The sequence below is a fragment of the Sorex fumeus genome, unplaced genomic scaffold, assembly GCF_029834395.1.
Source record: "Sorex fumeus unplaced genomic scaffold, SorFum_2.1 ptg000047l, whole genome shotgun sequence".
NCBI lineage: Eukaryota > Metazoa > Chordata > Mammalia > Eulipotyphla > Soricidae > Sorex > Sorex fumeus.
Window position 1 is genome coordinate 40483696 of NW_026606104.1, and position 19067 is coordinate 40502762.

General features: G+C 46.5%; 1 protein-coding gene across 2 annotated transcripts; it reads right to left on the minus strand.

Annotated features, from left to right (window-relative positions):
* Positions 1-239: 239 nt before the first annotated feature.
* Positions 240-18632, minus strand: HMGCL (3-hydroxy-3-methylglutaryl-CoA lyase). Of its 2 annotated transcripts, none has more exons than XM_056123324.1 (9): positions 18528-18632; positions 13502-13585; positions 11460-11567; positions 10679-10774; positions 9680-9828; positions 4890-4953; positions 4529-4717; positions 2523-2648; positions 240-865 (listed from the first exon to the last, which is right to left on the minus strand). In XM_056123324.1, the coding sequence occupies exons 1-9, from the start codon at positions 18585-18587 to the stop codon at positions 764-766; spliced, it is 978 nt and encodes a 325-aa protein (XP_055979299.1). In that variant the 5' UTR covers positions 18588-18632; the 3' UTR covers positions 240-763. The 2 variants fall into 2 exon arrangements, with proteins under 2 accessions (XP_055979299.1, XP_055979300.1); XM_056123325.1 differs by having other exon boundaries at positions 18429-18541.
* Positions 18633-19067: the final 435 nt, after the last annotated feature.

A 19067-nucleotide genomic window follows, 5' to 3' on the forward strand; every position in this document is an offset into this window, starting at 1 on the left:
GACCCAGAAGAGCAGGTGTGGGCTCCTGTCCCAGGAGCGTGTGCACTGGGCCTGGTCACCACCCAGAACCTAGTAGAAACAACCTCCTCAGGGTGTCCTGACGAGCTTTGAGTTGCCAACTTCCAGTCCCTATATATTGGGCTCATAAAGGTATACAGAGCAATGTTACAAAGATGTTTTATTTCCCCCACCAAGCCTCCTTCAGTTATAAATACACACATCTGCACAGAATACTGGAATGATTCTCATCAAACTTTTAATTACATAAGGTGTTTTCAAAAATCACTTTTAGAGAAGAAATTTTCCAGAGGTGTTAGAGAGTTGGTGACCCCCACTGCAGCTCACTCTCACCCCACCAGCAAATACTATCACCAGCTTGGGGAACAACTCCATGCCCCTTTGCCCTCTGAAGCTGAAGAGCAATGACCCCAGACCACGGCTGAACTGTGAAGCCAACTAGGAGATTACATCCACACACAGACTTGGTCTACTGGAGTCCAGAGCCAGGGAATTGATTTCCAAGTACCTCAGACACTCTGCTGTACTCCTGGACCTGCAGCCTCTCACTCACACACAGGTCTGGCAGGAGGGACTGTTGCTCCCCTCCTTTCTGCCAGGAGAGACCTGTGTGCAGAGCTGTGAGGCACCGCCAGCTCTTTTCATTTCAATCCCTCTTCACTATCTGCGAATTATTGGTGCTGTGCCCCTATACCCACAGTCCCCAGGGTTTGGGGTATGGAGTGGGGTGGTCAGCGCAAGGGGCTCACAGTTTACAGGTAGCTTGAGACACTTTAGAGCTGGTTTTTCTGTTCAAGGCTTGACAAATAAAGGTCCCAGCTTCTTGGAGCTTCTGGAGGTTCACACCCTTTGAGAAACAAGTTGGAGGGCACAGTAAGTCATAACATGCTCTCAATGCCCAGCAGACTGGACAGACAACTTAGCTGCCAAAAAAGAAAAGGTGCAAGCTGCCTGTGAGATTGTATTCTGGCACCGAGGAGGGCTCTTCCAAATTTCCTTCACCTGGGCAACAATTTGTATGTGGTGCAATGATCAGGGCAGGGATATCCAGAGCCTAACCCAGATCTGGCTCATAGTGGTCAAGAGCCTCACTGTAAGTAAGATCTGAGAAACAGGTAGGAGTAAAAACATCACTACAAAGGCCATATCAAAAACCTCTTCTTGGGCCAGAGAGATAGCACAACGGGTAGGGCGTTTGCCTTGCATGCGGCCGACCGGGGTTCAATCCCCGGCATCCCATATGGTCCCCCAAGCACTGCCAGGAGTAATTCCTGAGTGCAAAGCCAGGAGTAACACCTGAGCATTGCTGGGTGTGACCCAAAAATAATAATAAAAAAAAAAAGAAACCTCTTCTGGGGGGGGAGGGGGGGACCGCTCAAGGGCTAAGTGCCTGCCTTGCATGCAGGAGGCTCAGCTTTAATCCCTGTTATCACATGGTTCCTTCCTGGTTACTGCCAGGAGCAACCCATAAATACTGAGCTGGAAGTATCCCCTGAGAACTGCTGGGTATAGCCCCCAAGGAAAAAAAGAACCAAAACATGAAACTTCTGTTTGGGGTGGGAGAGATGGCTCAAGGGCTGGAGCACATGTGGGAGGCCCAGGTTTAGTCCACTACATTGCATGGTCCCTTGAGCAACATGCTGGGAGTAACCCTTGAGTACCACTAGGTGTGCCCAAAAGAGGAAGAGGAAATTAAAAAACCCAGCCAAACAAAATCCATCTGTTCATAAAAGTTTCTCAGCTCTGAGTTAAGCATTCTACCTTTTCTCATTTAAACCTTTTAAGTACCCTATCAGAAAGATGATACTATTATTTCTCTTATTTAATTATTTTTTTAAGTTTTTGGGTCACACCTGGCGATGCTCAGGGATTACTCCTGGTTCTGCTCTGTGGAATTATTCCTGGCTCAGGGAACCAAATGGGATGCTAGGGATTGAACCTGGACCAGGTTCATGCAAGGTGAGCACCTTACCCAGTGTACTATCTCGCTAGTCCATATTATTCTCATTTTCTAGGCCCAGAGAGGTGAAATGATTTGTCAAGTCCCACACCCTGTGAGTAGAAGGACCAGGTCATAAAACCAATTCTGTCTAATCCCAAAACCCAGTTCACAGTGAAGGGGTCTTACTGACTGGTTCTCCTGGGGGCTGTACAATGCTCCTGGCTTCATTTTACAGGGAAAAGGAGGACTTGAACTTAGGGCCTCCTACATGCAAGGCAAGTGCTGTACTGCTGAGCTACAGGGCTGGTACCGCCTCAAATTGCCTTCCAACTCACACTGGAACCTGGCCTTCTCATGGCCTCCATCAACCAAACTCTACTTCCTCAAAACTTCACAATAAAAGATCCTTCCACCACTAACCCTTCACACACAGCAGCCACCCCTCTGAGCTTCCCTCCACACCATAAGCGGGAAAAGAAAACCCCTTAACTCCTCAGCCATCCTTGGGCTTTAGGCTCAGGTCAGTTCAGTGCCCTCGCCACCAGGGGGCAGGAGGACTTACCGTTTGAATGCCCAAACCAGTGAGCATGTAGACAAGGTCCTCCGTGGCCAAGTTTCCTGAAGCCCCTTGTGCATATGGACAGCCTCCAAGTCCAGCTACAGAAGCGTCCACAACAGTCACACCCATCTGGAAACATAAAGACAGTGAATCGTGAACCAGGGGTTCAGAGTTTAAAAGCCCCTCCAGGGGACTGGAGAGAGCACAGCAGGTGGGGGGTTTGCCTTGCACGTGGCCAATCCGGGCTCTATTCCCAGCATCCCATATGGTCCCCTGAGCAGCACCAGGAGTAACTCCTGAATGCAGAGCTAGGAGTAACCCCTGTGCATTGCCAGGTGTGACCCAAAAAAGAAAAAAAAAAGCCCCTCCAGGCACACTTCCAATCTTCTGTTGCTCGAAGACCAAGAGTCACTCATTCCTCGGGTTTCTGAGTAATCAGGAAAATCTTGCTGCAAGGCATTTCTTTCTCATTTATTTCCCAGACCAGTGTGAATCCTGGCTGCACACAGGTATATCTTTTAATGGTGCAGAGGCTCGGACCCAGGGCACCATAGGGGAAGAATGTGTTCTACCACTCTACCACTGCGTCCACCTGGCGGGATGGGGGAGGGGGTGAAGAAAGCGGGGGTGGGGGGGGGAGAGAGAGAGAGAGAGAGAGAGAGAGAGAGAGAGAGAGAGAGAGAGATGCCTCTTTGGGGCGGGGGAGACACATTGAGGCATGTTTGCATTCAGGAGCCTGGGATTGGTCTGGCACCACATGATCCCGAGCACTGCCGTGGGTTTGTCCCCCAAACAAAAACCTCAGCGAGCTCTTTCTGGCTTACCCATCTAAAATAAGCCCTTCCTGCTGTTGAGACCTCAGACCCCTTACTACTACTCTGACTTCAAGTCTAACCCCACTGGGCCTGTCCCATTTCCCTATGCCAGTTCCCTCCAGATAATTCTTTCTCTCTTGTTTTCATCCTGTAGCAACCCTTAATTTTGATAGCCACAACTCTGAGAAAATTAGATCTGGAAAGCATCAGAATTGTTAGAAACACGTGCTCTAAGCAACAGACAAAAAGAAAAGAAAAAAAGTATGGGAAAGGGAAGGTGGCTTAGGGCTTTGGTAAACCCAAAGACAACAATTCATAGACTAATGCTATAAAAAAGTTGGTCTACGGTCAAACACTCAGAACTTCTAAGAAGCTTCTAGTTTACAACCTTTCATTCTGGGCCAGCCCTTAAGAGGCAAACCTCTGGGGGCACAGCCTGAGTGCTTAATCTAGTCTTTGGGGAAAAGCATTAAAGGGTGAGTGAACTCTACGGGCTTATTCCTGCATCCTTGCCAGCTCCCTCACATACAAGCAGGCAAACTCACAACCCCGTATGGTACCACAGGCAGTAATCTGTGAGTTTCCTCTGAATTCTCTGTCCCCCCTACCCCCACACTGGTTTTACAAAATGGTATAGCCTAGTCATATCTCTGCTGTTCTGGTGGCATGTGGGACCACTACTGGTGCTGCTCAGGGGACCATTTGGCTCCTGAATGCAATGCATGTACTCTAGGCCTTTGAGTCACCTCTCTGGCCCTCCACTGTTCTTTTATATTTGGGGAGCCACACCAGCAGTGCTCGGGTGGTACTATGGGCTGAATGTAGATCTCCTGATGCACAGTACACTCAGCCCACTGAGCTGCTCTGAGGCCACTACTGTATTTTTCAATGCATGACTTCTTCATGCCCTTCAATCCTTTCTTAGGAGACTTCTGGCAGATCTCCTCCCCAGTCAGACAGGGAACTTCTTCAGCTCTGTGCCTCCTCCTTTATTTATCCTGAGGTGTTAAGATTATCACCTTAAGTCCTTTGTGGCTGACCCCTAATTGATGCAGGTACTTTCAGGGTGGGGGCATATGTTTGTGTCTATGGTAGCCTTGGAGAAAACCTGCTAAAGGAATAAAATCTATTAATAGTCTCATAGCCATGCACTCTGGGAGAATGGGTCTTTCCCCAAGGACTTGCCCCAATTACCTGCAGGGCCATCAAGGTGTTGGCCAGGGCCTGGCCATAGGTATCATGGCAGTGGACAGCAAGGGCAGTCACTGGCACTTCCTGCATGACAGCAGACAGCATGTCCTTCATGATGCCAGGTGTGCCCACGCCGATAGTGTCGCCTAGGGAGATCTCATAGCAGCCCATTGAGTACAACTTCTTGGAGACCTGGAACAAGCAGGCACGTGGAAGACATCATATTCCCCATGTGAGGAGTTTAGGGGTCCCAAGCCATGAACAAACAAACACAGTTGGCACATGAGGAAAGGGTGGAAAGAGGAAATGTACACTCGAGGGAGACCAGAGAGCTGCCCTCGTGAGGGTTCAGCACGCCTCTCACCTCAGCTACTTTAGCAGGGGCGATCTTCCCTTCATAGGGGCATCCAAGCACGCAGGAGACATAACTGTGGAAAGACAGAGGAGGTGTGATATCAACACCCCAAGCAGGGGAGGCAGGGTGGCTAGTTAACAGCCATTCTGAAGCTAGGAGGGAGGGCAAGGGCCAGGGTTATCACTTCTTTTTTCTGCACCTGGTGGCCCAGCTCTGTGCCTGGCACAGTGGCCCTGAAGCCCCTGCCTGTGACCTTAGGATCCACACCTTGGACTCAGTTTCCAGCCTGATCAGTGAAGACTTGGAAGGAAGGGCTCCTCACCCCAGGATCTCCGCAGCTCCTGTGCTAGTTGGCAAGGCCCTGCCTGCCCGCCTAGAATGCAGTGTGGCTATTCGTTCTCAGCTCCACACAGTTGCAGGTGGTGAAACTCGGTCTCACTCACCAACTTATTTACTTTCAAAGCCCACTTGCTCTTCCTACCCCACACAGGCCCCCTAAAATGGGGAATGGGAGCTGTTAAGTACTTCCTGAGAGTGATGCTGTCCTGTCGCCTCCAGTCCTCACCACTATCTTCACCAGGCAGAAATGGGTGCTCTAAAACATTCAATCCTTTCTAGCAGAGCTGGGAACTTAATCTGGCACCAGCTCCCCAAGGTTGGCCCTTCTCAATCTACCTTCGTGGGCTGTGGGTGGGGCTCCTATTTCCTACTGCTGGAACACCACAGTCGAGCCTCAGCTCTATCCTGTCCCCACCACATCCCACATCCTTCCTCCACCTTCTCCAACAACACAGAGGGGACAGCATCTCCTGGGGTGGGGCGGGGGTGGAGAGAGCACGCGTTCTGCTCTGACTTTGTAATTATTTTAGGGGGTTGAAAATGAGCATCAAAAAATACAAGTGGGGAGCTGGAGCAATAGTTCAGTGAGTAAGGCATTTTCCTTGCACAAAGCTGACCCGGGTTCAATTCCCAGCATCCCGTATGGTACCCTGAGCACTGCCAGGAGTGATTCTGAGTGAAGAGTCAGGAATACCTCCTAAACATTGCCAGGAGTGACTCAAAAAGAAAAAAAGAAAAGAAAGAAAAAGAAAACTATAAACGGTTATGTTCTTCAATAAAAAATAGGGGCTGGAGCAGAAGTAACCCCTGTGCATCAGGTGTGACCCCCCACAAAAAAATTACAGTTAGAATACCCTTGGATATAATTAAAGCAGAAATCAGGGTCAAGACCATATTCACATAGGGGACAAGGATAGATAATGAAACCAAGATAGGTGCAAAAGAGCTGGGTCAGCCTGAGAGCCAAAAGCTGAACAGTTCCAGTGAGTACTGGAGCACTCATTCATTCACTCATTTGTTCACTCATTTGTTCATTGATGCACCAAGTTGCCCACTATGTTCCAGGCACTGGAGTTGCCCAGAGAGAGAATCTGATAAGGGCCCTACCCTCTTGGAGTCAATTTCAAGCTTGCAGAAATATACTAAGTAGAGTCTAAATCAAGGCAATTGCATAAATGAATTAGATCATTACAGAAAGTGACCAGCTATGAATGAAAGAAAAAAAGAAAGCAAGGGAGGAAACAACTGCAGGTGGTCAACAGTGGAGGGGACAAGGGAACCGAGCTGGAACTGAGAGAAGGAAAGTATGGAGAGGAGAGCAGGGTAGAGACCCTGGAAGAGCAAGCACATTCATGGAACACAGGACAGACAGCTGAGGCCGAGAAGGTGGGAGAGCCCCACTTGGGGACTCTGTGATATGATAAGGAGTTTGAACCTTGGACTGTGAGGACTTTGATTCCCACCCACCCTGCTAGAGTTGAGGTACTATAAAAACCTTGACTTTCTAGGGGATGGAGAGAGAGGGTACGGTACTTGCCAGGTTCAATACCAGGCATCCCATATGGTTTCTCAAGCACCCATGGAATTACAGGAGCAATTCCTAAATGAAGAGCCAGAAGCAATCCCTGACCATCACCATCACCAGGTATAGCCCCAAATCAGCCAAACAAAAAACCCAAAACCAAAAAACAACAACAAAACAATCCTTGACTCTAATAAACATTCCATATATTAGGCAAAATGAGTGTCTTTGGGATAAATAATTATGGGGGGAGGGGTGGTGAGGAGGCCACAACCAGCAGTGCTCAGGGATTACTCCTGGCTCTATACTCAGGTATCATGCCTGGCAGAGTTCGGGGAACCCTATGTGGTGCCAGGAATCAAACCCAGGTTTGCTGTGTGCAAGGCAAGTGCCCCACCTGCTGTACTATCTTTCCAGCCTGATAACTAATTTTTTATTTTATTTTATTTTATTTTTTTGCTTTTTGGGTCACACCCAGCAATGCACAGGGGTTACTCCTAGCTCTGCACTCAGGAGTTGCTCCTGGCGGTGCTCAGAGGACCATATGGGATGCCGGGAATCAAACCTGGGTCGGCCGCGTGCAAGGCAAACGCCCTACCCGCTGTGCTGTCTCTCCAGCTCCCCTGATAACTAATTTTAAACTGACTATGTTCTCCCTTGTACACATATCTCACTTGCTTGAGTCTATGCATCTTTGCATGCTTTATTTCAACTTTGGAGAAGTCCATGTTCTCTCTCAAACATGTAGTTCTTCCCTTTTGCTCTCCTTACATCTCTCTAAATAAGTTTCATTCAATAAAAACTACTTTAAAAACAAACAAAAGTTGGGAGAGATACTGGGAACATTGGTGGTGGGGAATGGGCATTGTTAGAGGGATGGGAACTTGATCATTTTATGACTGAAATGTAATCACAAAAGTTTGTAAGTCTGTAACTGTACATCATGGTGATTCATTAAAAATTTTTTTTAAATTTTAAAAAAATCAAAAGTTCAGTGTATTCTTCCATTTTATTAAAATTTTGTTTTGTTTTATTTTTGGGTCACACTTGGCAGTGCTCAGGGCTAACTCCAGGCTGTGTACTCCTGGTGAGGTTTGGGGGACCATATGGGGTTTGAGCTGAGGATTGAGCCTCAGTTGACTGCATGCAAGGAAGTGCCTTACCTGCTGTACTATTGTTCTGGCCCTTTATTTATTTTTATTTGTTTGGGGACCACATCTGGCTATGCTTCGGGTTTAGTCCTGGCTCTACACTCAGGAATCACTCAGGATGGTGCTGGTAGACCACACAGGGGGCTGTGGATCGAAACCAGGTCTACTGTTTACAAGGAAAACACACTATCCACTGTCCTATTGTTCTGCCTCTGCCTCCTATCCCCACCATTCTTCCACTTTAATTCTTCCACCACTGCTGGGCAAAGAAGGAAAAAGAGCCAAGAGTCATATGGCCACTTGGTGAACCCCCAGAATATTCCAAGGGGGCCACATGTGAAAATCATATAAATGAAGGACTATGGAATGAATAGATCAAACAGGACAGGGATCACAAGAAGGTGAAAAGACCAGAAGGGGGTCATGAGCAAAAAAGGGCTTTTAGAAATCCTATAGGAATGAACATGGGATTAGGCAGATCTGACAGTTTCCCATTCCTGCTCAACCCCATGTCACTCCCGATCATTTACTGTCAGTTCCTGAGCCCTCCCACCTGGGAGCGGAACCCAGCATGGACTGAGAGAAACCTGGCTCTGTGCTCAAGGAGAATAAGGGATAATGTAATAAGCAAATAAACATGCTGTTAGAGCACAGCAAGAAATGTATGGAAGCCCAGGAGGGGCAGCACTCCAGAAGACAGATTGAAAGGACTTAAACAAGCTGAAGATGACCAGGAGCTAATGCTGACTAATAGGATGTGAGAAAAAGAAACTTTAGTCTACAAAAAGCAAGTGCAAAGGTCCAGTGGTGAGAGAGATAGCATAAGGGTGAGACAAATGGAAAGAAGTTCTAATTGGCTGGAGTGTAGTTTGCAGTTTGTAACCAGAAGATAGCAAGTGGACAATGCAGAGCTGGGAAGGGTCTTATAGACTGCAAAGTCTGGACTTGGGAGTTACTGAAGAGATTTCTTTTGTTTGTTTGTTTTAGGCAATACCCAGTAGCGCTCAAGACCTACTCCTGGCTCTGTGCTCGTGAATCACTCCTGGAATGGCTTGGGGGACCATATAGAGTGCTGGATCGAACTCATGTCAGCTGCACGCAAGGCAAGTGCCCTGCAAACTGAACTATCTCTCTGCAACCTCAATGAATTTTATTTTTGTTTTGGGGACACACTCTGAACTCAGGAATCACTCCTGGCAGTGATAAGGTGACCATATGGATCAAACCTGATTTAGCTGTGTGCAAGGCAAGTGCCTTTCCCATTTTACTCTCATTCCGGACCCCACATTGATAAGTTTTACTCAAATCTGTATTTTAAACTCACTACTTCTTTTTCCTGAGGTGGTTGGGACTGACCTCAAGTCTCATACATGCAAGGCATGCACTCTACCACTGAACCATATCCCTGACCCCCAGATGTGTATTCTGAAAGCACAATCTGGCTGCAGCCTGGTGGCTGTGTGAACTCACTGGAAGCATGGCCTTCTTCCCAAGCCTTAGGTGTAACCTCTCGGTGTGGACAGCCCCTCCTTGCCGGGCAACTGTGAGCCTCTTCTGAGATAGAAGAACAGCTGCTGGTGGAGTTGGGGTTCAAATGATGTGGCAAACTCTTTTCACGTGTTCACTCAAAAATCACGTTTGAGATAAAGGACCTGCTTGGATTTTATCTGAGTTAGTTACTTGGGAAAAGCTGTCCAGACATGTAACTGAGGCCACTCACAACCAGGGCAGGAAGTCTATGGGTGGAGGGTGAATGGCATCAGGGCCTTGCTCCATTCCAGACTCACCCGCGTACAAGGATATTGGCTCCCTGAGCTGCTTTCAGGATTTCATCGAACCGCTGCAAACTCTCATCAATAGAGCAGTTGATGTTCTTCTTAGTAAAGAGCTCTGAGGCAGCTCCAAAGATGCTCACTTCCTTGGCTCCAGCAGCAACCTGCCAACAGCCAAATTAATTCTTTCAGGGTTTTTTCCCTCCAATAAACTTTACACTAAGTGGTAAAAAAAAAACCCTTTGTATTAAAGAGAAAAAAAAAGTTGTTTTTTTATTTTTTAAACTGTGGGGCCACATCTGGTTGTACTCAGAACTCACTCCTGGCTCTACACTAAGATCACTGTTGATAGGGCTCCAGGGACCATACAGAGTGCAGGAGCTCAAACCAGAATTAGCTGTTTTCAAGATAAGTGGCCTCCTTTTTTGTATTATCTCTCCTGCCCTGACTGAATATTTTAATATATGATGCTAAGAAATGAATTATGTCCTTTCCAAAAAGACATAATGAAGTCCTAACCTCAGTACTACAAGATATGAATTAGATTTATATTTAGATTTGTTGTAGATGTAATTAGAGAGAATGAGGTCACATTTAAGCTGACACCACTGGTGTCCTAATAGAATGGTGGCCACATGAAGACAGATACTATTCTCTAAAGAGGAAATGGGTGATAAGAAGAGCCAAGATTTGTTAGATACTCAGCACCTACTAGGTTTTTCCTAAGCAATTTATATATTTAGATTCACTCCAACTTCTAAATTCCTTACATTGTCAGGTCATTCTCTATCATTAGCCCTATTTAGGCAGAACCTTAATGACTGGGATGATCAGAGAGCTGGTCATACAGGGAATAAATGGCAAGACCAGGAACGTCCTGGCTCTGGTTGACAGTGCTTACTGATACTGGATACAACCATTCCGACATCCCAGGACAGGGACTGAGGCTGAGAGTGAAAGCGAGGACCAGTAAGTCTCACTCCAGGAGCCCTCATTAATAAGCAACTTACTTACCGCCGCCTGGAAGCCTTTGAAATTTGGGGTCAGGACTGGGTAATTGATGCCAGGAAATTTCTGGATGCCCTTAAAGACTTCAGCATTGTCAGCCATCTGGGAGCCAGAGGAAAGAGTGTCAAGTCACCACCACCAAGAACAGGCAAAGGCCAGGGTGACAAAAGCTTTTGGTCACAAAATCTCCATAGTCTGGAGCCTGAGAAGATGAAATCTTTCACAGAGTTGAGTCTCTCTGATCTGTGCTGGTGCAAGAAGTCCCCTTGGTGTGGCTGATGCTCCAATTTTTCCTTATGGCCAATACTGCCAGCTTTACATAAACAATGACAACAGTAACAGTATAGTGGCTTGCTGAGAAGGACTTCTAGCTACATACTTCAAGCCCTCTGTTATTTAACACTCATTTGGAATAGGATCCTTCTTTCCCATCTGACTATCTCAGAAAAGCAAGGGTTGTCAGTCTTTTACGTGAACACTCCACATTTCTAGCCAAGTATGAGGTTCTAGATGCTGGAACAAGAAGAGAAGTGAGAAGTCATTTTCAACTTGGAGAGGTTATCAACATCATCATGCCAAGGTCACCAAGCAACTAAGGGGTGGAATCAAGACTAAATTCAACATTTTGCCTCTAACTTTTCTTCTGCATAAGCCCATGACTCTGAATCACTGAGACCCCTCAAAACTGGAGACCCAGAAATCCACATTCCTGACTTAAATTTTATTCCCAGGCCAATGCAAAACTTCCCAGTCCTCTCATCTATAAAACCCCTTTCCTGGGGCTTACCTGAGGCACCCACTTGGGAGACACAAAGCTCGTGGCTTCTATAACGGGTAGTCCAGCTTCAGAAAGCATGTCTATAAGCTTGATTTTCACTGCAGTAGGTACAATATTCTGTAGTGGAGAGAGAGACAAGCACCAGAAAAGACAGGTCAGCAAAACTGAGAACAAAGTGTCCTTTGAGTGCAGTGACTGTGGTGGGAAGCTTTGACTACAGCAAACACTTCACTATCTCCATTTCAAAACACTGACAAGAATCCTCATGTAATCTCTGTCAGCAGAGGGGGTACAAGGCCTCGTCCTCAAGTTCTACAGATAGTATTCTGCAGTGCAAGCAGGTTCACATTTAAAAAGAGTTAATGGGAACAATACTTTTCTGCCATACGGGATTTTGCTCAAACAAAGGTTGGTTCATTTAGGATCACATCATAAACAAATTGAGAACAATGTGCAGTTGCCTAAATGACTGATCCTTTGGGTCCTGGGAAATAGGGACCCAAAGAATCATACCGCCACCGAGTGGTACAATGTTGAGCAGGACTGACATGACTCTACCCTGGTGCTTCCACCAAGCACCCACTATTAAAGGTAAGCAGGTCATGCTTAAATATAAAAAAAAAAAAAAGGAAAAAAATGGGTAGGGGAAGAGCAATAGCACGGTGAGTGGGGCATTTGCCTTGAATGTGGCAGAGACAGGTTCCATCCCTGGCATCCCATATGGTCCCACAAGCACTACCAGGAGTAATTCCAGAGTGCAGAACCAGGAGTAATCCCTAAGCAATGCTGCGTGTAACCCAAAAAAGCAAAAAAAGAAACTCAGTGGGGACCAGAATGACAATATAGTGGGCAAGGTGCTTTCTTTGCACACAGTCAACCTGGGTACTATGAATATGGTCCCCCCAGGCCTCCGAGAGTAACCCCTGAGTGTAGAGCCAGCAGTAAGCCCTGAGCACTGCTGGGTGTTGCCCCCAAACAAATAAGTAAATAAAGATAAAAAGCTTTGTCAAAAAATCATATATAATTTACTTCAAAAATTATGCCCCAAACAATAGAAACTATCTTTCAGCATCCCACAGAAAACACTATCAATATCCAGACATGTAAATGTCTAGATCTGTTACAGTACAGTTTGTTCAATATGAGACATATGTGGTTATTTCCATTTAAATGAATTAAGTCACATAAAAATTAAAATTCAGTTTCTCAGCCACACTAGTCACACTGCAAATGCTCAATAGCTGCATGTGTCTCGTGGCTATCATAGAAGACAGATAACACCTGAAACATTTTCATGTTCACAAAAAAGTGTTTGCTTTTTCTGTTTGGAGAAGTCTGTGTTCTCTCTTGAACATGTACTTCCTCTCCCCACACACTAAGTTTCAATAAAAAGTAACCTGTTTCAGAAAAATAAAACTAAACATAAAAACTAAACAAAACCAGGAACTGGAATAATAATGCACTGGGCATGGTGTTTGCCTTGCACATGGCTGACCTGGTTTCAATCCCTGGGACCCCATATGGTCCCCTGAGTCCTGCCAGGAGTGATCCCTGAGTGTAGGGTCAGGAGTTAGCCCTGAGTAGTCCCGGATGTGTCTCAAAATAAAAAATAAAAACAACAACAACAAAAAATAAAACAAAACAAAAACTCCAAAACCAAAAAACAACTGCCTGCTATTACCAGAAGATCTGTAAAGAACATCTCCAAGGCAAGATCTTTGTGGAAGACATCATTACTTCCTTCTGATAAATCCCTGATATTTAACTGCTGGATCAAAAGTCATCCCTTCATCTTCACTCGGCATTCCCTCAGCACTCAACAGTCACCTGACCCCACTCAGCCCTGAGATGGACTCAGGGACATCATACCTGTTGCACCACTAACTTAGATTGCTTGGATCAAGCCATGGGGGGCCTAGCCTCAAGCACCTGCCCTGAGCTCAGTCGGGTAATCAAGTCTTACATAGTTCTGCCCCTCCCTATTGCACCAACCATAGAGAACCAACTTCCAATGCTTAAGAAACATTTTTTGGGCTGATTTTCATCTTTACCTTTTCATTTTGTAGTCCATCTCGGGGACCAACTTCCACGATTTTCACCCGGCTGGGAAAAGCACTCATAGATGAAATGTTGACCTTTGGTTTGAAAGAGAAAGAAAACGTTAACAGAGAGAGAGGTTATCACAATTCTCTAAGGGGACAAATCTGAAAGAACAGATCCAAGTTGGCCGGAGAGAGAGGCACTTGCCTTGTAGGTGGTCAACCCCAGTTCAAATCACCAGCACCACATATGGGTCCCCCCCCAGCACTGTCATAGGTAACACCTGAGCGCAGAGTCAGGAATAGCCCCTGAGCACTGTACGGTGTGGACTAAAACCCCACCTCTCTCCTCAAGAGAAAGAAAAGATCCATTTTGAATCTGAAATCCGAAAGTATAGGCTACTGAGGCAAAAGGAAGTATTTCTTCCATTTAACTCACATTAGGTCTGCTTGAGAATTAAAAACAAGAAGGGGATTTCCTCAGGCAGGTTTTTGGTTTTTGTTTGGTGCCAGGGATGGAAACTAGGGCCTCAACACAGGAGTTACTCCTTGGCTCAGCAAACCTCAGTTTTTCTACATACACTTTTCAGTAACCACTTGTTCTACAGGAGTCATATAAGATCCCACTAAGAGTCACTGCATTAGAATAAAAGAATCCAAGTGCTCTGATCACTTAAAGATTATGAGTTTCAGGAAGTCTATTCCAGGAACTAGGAGCAGAAACATATGTGTGTACGTGAATATATATATATATATATATATATAGCGATAGCACAGCGGGTAGGGCGTTCGCCTTACAAGCGGCCAACATGGCCGAACCCGAGTTCGATTCCTCCGCCCCTCTCGGAGAGCCCGGCAAGCTACCGAGAGTATTCGATATGCCAGACACAGTAACAACAAAGTCTCCAATGGAGACGTTACTGGGCCCGCTCGAGCAAATCGACGATCAATGGGAGGGCCTTTACTTTACTTTACTTATATATATATATATCTGGAGCGATAACACCGAGGGTAGGGCATTTGCCTTGCATGCGGCTGACCCGCCAACCCAGGTTTGATTCCTCCACCCCACTCGAAGAGCCCGGCAAGTTACTGAGAGTATCTCGCCCGCACGGCAAAGCCTGGTAAACTACCCGTGACGTATTTGATATGCCAAACACAGTAACAAGTCTCACAATGGAGTTGTTACTGGGCCCGCTCGAGCAAATCAATGAACAACGGGAGGACAGTTGAGTGACAGTGATATGTCTAATATGCACATATATATACAGATATATAGATATATGTGTACATATTTTTCCCCTCTGTTACATCACAATTTAGCAATATAAATGAGCAGGTCACTCATGCTCCCAGTTCAAGCTCATTCCAACTGCCTAAATGAGAGTTGAGAATTCAGGTTTCTTCTCGCATAAACCAATTTGCACCTCTCCAACATCTAAGGACCTAAAAACAACTGCTTTATTTCGCCTTATGCTCCATCTGATTTCATCCTTTTAGTCTCAGCAAAAAGCATCACATGCATCTTGCTCGTTGCTCAAGCCAGAAACCTGATTCATCCTCTTCCTACTAACTCTGGCCAGTGAGGTTCTTATCATTTGACCCCTGCTGTTCTCAGTGACCTTACATATTACTGTTGTTCCCCACCTCCACAACACCCTGCCAATATGGGGTCACTGTGCCCTAGTCTCACTAGCCTTGAGAACCCACAGGAGGGTTCTACTGCTTACTTTTCTTACTTTTCCTTTTTCTCCAGAATTCAACTGGATTTTCCCGTATCTGACCCCCTCAAGTTATTCATTCCCCTTAGGCAGGGCTCCCCAGTGGGACCTTAGGGGACCAGAGGATCCAGTTCAGGGACTATAGAACACCAAGCACGCACCCCAGTCTTGGGGTTAAAACTCCAGACCTGGCTTCCTCTCATCTTTCAGTCACAGACTGAAAAGACTGTGACCACCCATTGCAAAGCTGACAATTCCCTCAATGACATCAGTTTCCATTTCAAAACTATAATTATTCCCTACAAAGCACTTCAAATAATGTCCAACCAATGCTTTTTTGTTGTTGTTCAGGGGGATTTGTGTCACACTCGGCAGTGTCAGGATTTACTCCTGGAGGGGCTCAGAGGACCATATGGGATGCCAGGATCAAACAAACCCGGGTTGGCTGTGTGAAAGGCAAGTGCCATACTATTTCTTGGATCTCTGCCTGGTCAATGTTTTATCCCATAGCATATAAACTCTAGGAGCTTGACCTTCACTTTGCACCTGGCTTGACGTTAAGCAATGTCAATTTGAATCTCCTTTGTAAAATATGCCCCAAATCTACCTTTCCTCACTACTAAATATTACAATACTAGGTTTCCCTCCTTTCTTTATTCTCCTTTATGCTACTCTTCAAATTAACTTCATTTTACCAGATTCAATCTGAAAAAACATACTGCATAAGACAAGGGGAAGACTGCACTGTGTAATCAATCTAAGAAACCCAAACTACCAAAATCCTTAAGGAAAAAATATTCCGAGATGAAGAGCAGAAAATGACTTTGCAAAGCTTTCTAAACTGAAAGAAGAACTTCCTAAAGACTAAAGTCAAAGGCCATCAAATTTCAGGAAGTCAATGGATTAAATTGGAAGGCCTTCTGTAGTGTTTTCAGCCTCTTTTCTCCATTATCCTAAAATTATCCCACTGGAAGTAAGTTGCATGAGGGAGGAACTTGGTTTGATTTAGTGCCTTGCTTACAAGGCCCTGGGAGGTTATAGGGATTATAGCAAATAACTGATGAATGTTGTGAAACATTGCAAAAACATGCTTGCAATTTCCTTGTATTCTAATGAAATAAAATCATTCCCTTCCTGTTCCCCATGTTCACATATCAAAGCTATTCAATTCACATTTATTAGGCATTTAAATTTTTCAGGCACTCTGAAGCCTTTTACATATTAACCCATGGCACCCTCTCAACAGCCCTATTAGGTAATAACTGGTATAACACACGCACCCCATTCTGTGAGAAATCTGAAACTCAAAGAGATTAAGTAACTTTTCTGAGGTTAGCCACAGGCTAGCTAGTCACTGAGTCAATATTTGAAATTGGCAGAATGGGCCTAGGGCACCTACAGTTAGCAAACTAGGTTATATTATCTTTTGTTTCCTTTGGTGCTTCCAGTCTTCTCAATAAATACTGAGTTCCTTCCCTTGATTAAGTTTGCTCAGAAATGAGCCCCTCTAACAACTCAAGGCCTGAGCCTCAATCTCCTGAGCTATGGCATACCTCTATCAGCAGCTACTATAGACCAAGTTAGCGGTTAAGTGCCAACTCCAGGCATCTGAACCTTATTTATTCCTTATGTGGCAGGGGCTATCACCATACTACTTCGGAAGACACAGCCTCAGTAGTATTACCCAAAATTTCTCATTCTGTAGAAAGAGGACATTTGGACTTGGTCTGGCTCTGCTATGGGTTTTAAGCTTGAAAGTCCATAGAGGGCTTTCATGACCACCTCATTACACCCGAGTACTTGTCTGGTGTACATTAATACCGGCCACGTGATTTAATTTTCTTAACTTTCTAGCTGGAATTACCATCTTTATTTCACACAGGAACAATTGGCCAAGGTGGGTGGCGAAGAAGACACTAATGTGACTTTTGGGGAGGGGGTCTATTATTGCCAACCAAAATAGTGTCAATTCTCCCACTGCAATTCTCCCCTGGAACTCCAGAAGGCAAAAATTCCCCACCTCATCAGTAACTAGGAGCAATGTCAAATGTGTTTTTGTTTTTTGTTTTGGGGGCCACACCTGGTGATGCTCAGTGGGAACTGCTGGCTCTGCACTCAGGAATCACTCCTGGTGGTGCCCGGGGACCATATGAGATGCCACAGATCGAAACTGGATCTGCCATTATAAAAGGCAAACGGGCTGGAGAGATAGCACAGCAGGTAGGGCCTTTGCCTTGTACCCGGCCTACCCAGCTTAGATTCCTATTCCCATTCCATCCCATATGGTCCCCCGAGCACCGCCAGGAGTTAATTCCTGAGCACAGAGCCAGGAGTAACCCCTGAACATCGCCGGATGTTACCCAAAAAGCAAAAAAATAAAAAAATAAAAGGCAAAATAGTGCCCTACCCTCTGTACTATCGCTCAGGCCCCGATTCAAGAGTTTTATCGACATTTTCTTTGATCTCCAAAACAACGCTAGGGTGTCTTGCACACTTGGCATACGTGAGAAACTAAGGCTTGCTCTCTGTCACTAAGCCAAAAAAGTGGCAGGGCCACGGGGACCCCACAATACTACCAACACTACTAATTCCACCCTGGATCCGGCGAGGTCGCTGATACTTTGACCCACCCGCTGGGCACGGTCGAGAAGGGAGACCACAGCACAGGCCTTCCGTGCAAACGGGAGGGAATCTCAGCTGGTCCCACGCCAGCCCACTCCGAGCTCGCGCCCAGAACGCAGCAAGGGCAGCAGACGGAGACGCCAGGAGGATGACCCCGCTGGTTGGCACTAGTAAGAATTCTGCGGGGCCGGAAAGAAAGTACAAAGCGGGTAGGGCATTTGGGCCGACCCGGGTTCGACCCCCGGCATCCCAAGCGGTCCCCCGAGCTCCTCCAGGAGTAGTCCTTCAGTACAGGGCCAGGAGTGACCCCTGAGCATCGCCAGGAGTGGCCCCCAAACCAAACCAAAACAAAACCAGTCTGCAGAGGCGTGAGGTTCAATTAGAGAGCGCGAGAAAGGCGCCGGGGACACCGGAAAGAGCGTCGCACAGGGAATGAGACCGCGAGACAGCGTCCTCGGTCTGCGCTAACCGGGCATCCCGGCATGTCGTGCCCCTCGCGGAGCCTGAAGTTTCCTCTGTCCCCTCAGAGAGCTTGGAAGGGACAGACTGGCTCGAGACTGGAAGGATAGAAAAGTTCAAGACTGGGAGGCCCTCACGATTCTGGCCTGAAGAATGTCCAGCGTCGCCTCCCAGTGAGCAGCCGCGACGGGCCAAAGCCCCCGACCCGACCGTCACGGTGTCAGCCGGGCACTTACAGCCCGGAGGGACGTCAAGCCCGCCAGCCTCCGCGGCAGCGCCTTCCTCACAGTCGCCATCTTGGCCCAGCTTTCCCCGCGGCTGTCAAGCTGAGTTCCCACGTGACCGTGGCCGCCAATAAGAAGTGGTTCCGGTTTCAGGGCGGAGCCTCGGAGGACTGGTGACCCCCGACTCTAGCTCCGCTTCTAGCTGCTCTTGTCTATCCTGCTTAAACTTTCTTCTGTTTTGTTTAGAGCACCTGCGGTGCTCAGCGCTTACTACTGACTCTGCGCTCAGGAATCACTCCATTTTCTTTTTCTTCATAACTTTCTACTCCTTTGGCATGAATTGCATTATATATTTTCAAAATTTATTAATTTTTAAAATTGAATCAGAGACACACAGTTACAAAGTTGTTCATGATTGAATTTCAGTCATATCATATCCTAACACCCGTCCCTTCACCAGTGTACATTTCCCACTACCAAAGTCTCCAGTTTCCCTCCCACCCTCAAAGATTACACTCCTGGCAAGACTGGGGAGACCGTATGGGGTGCCGG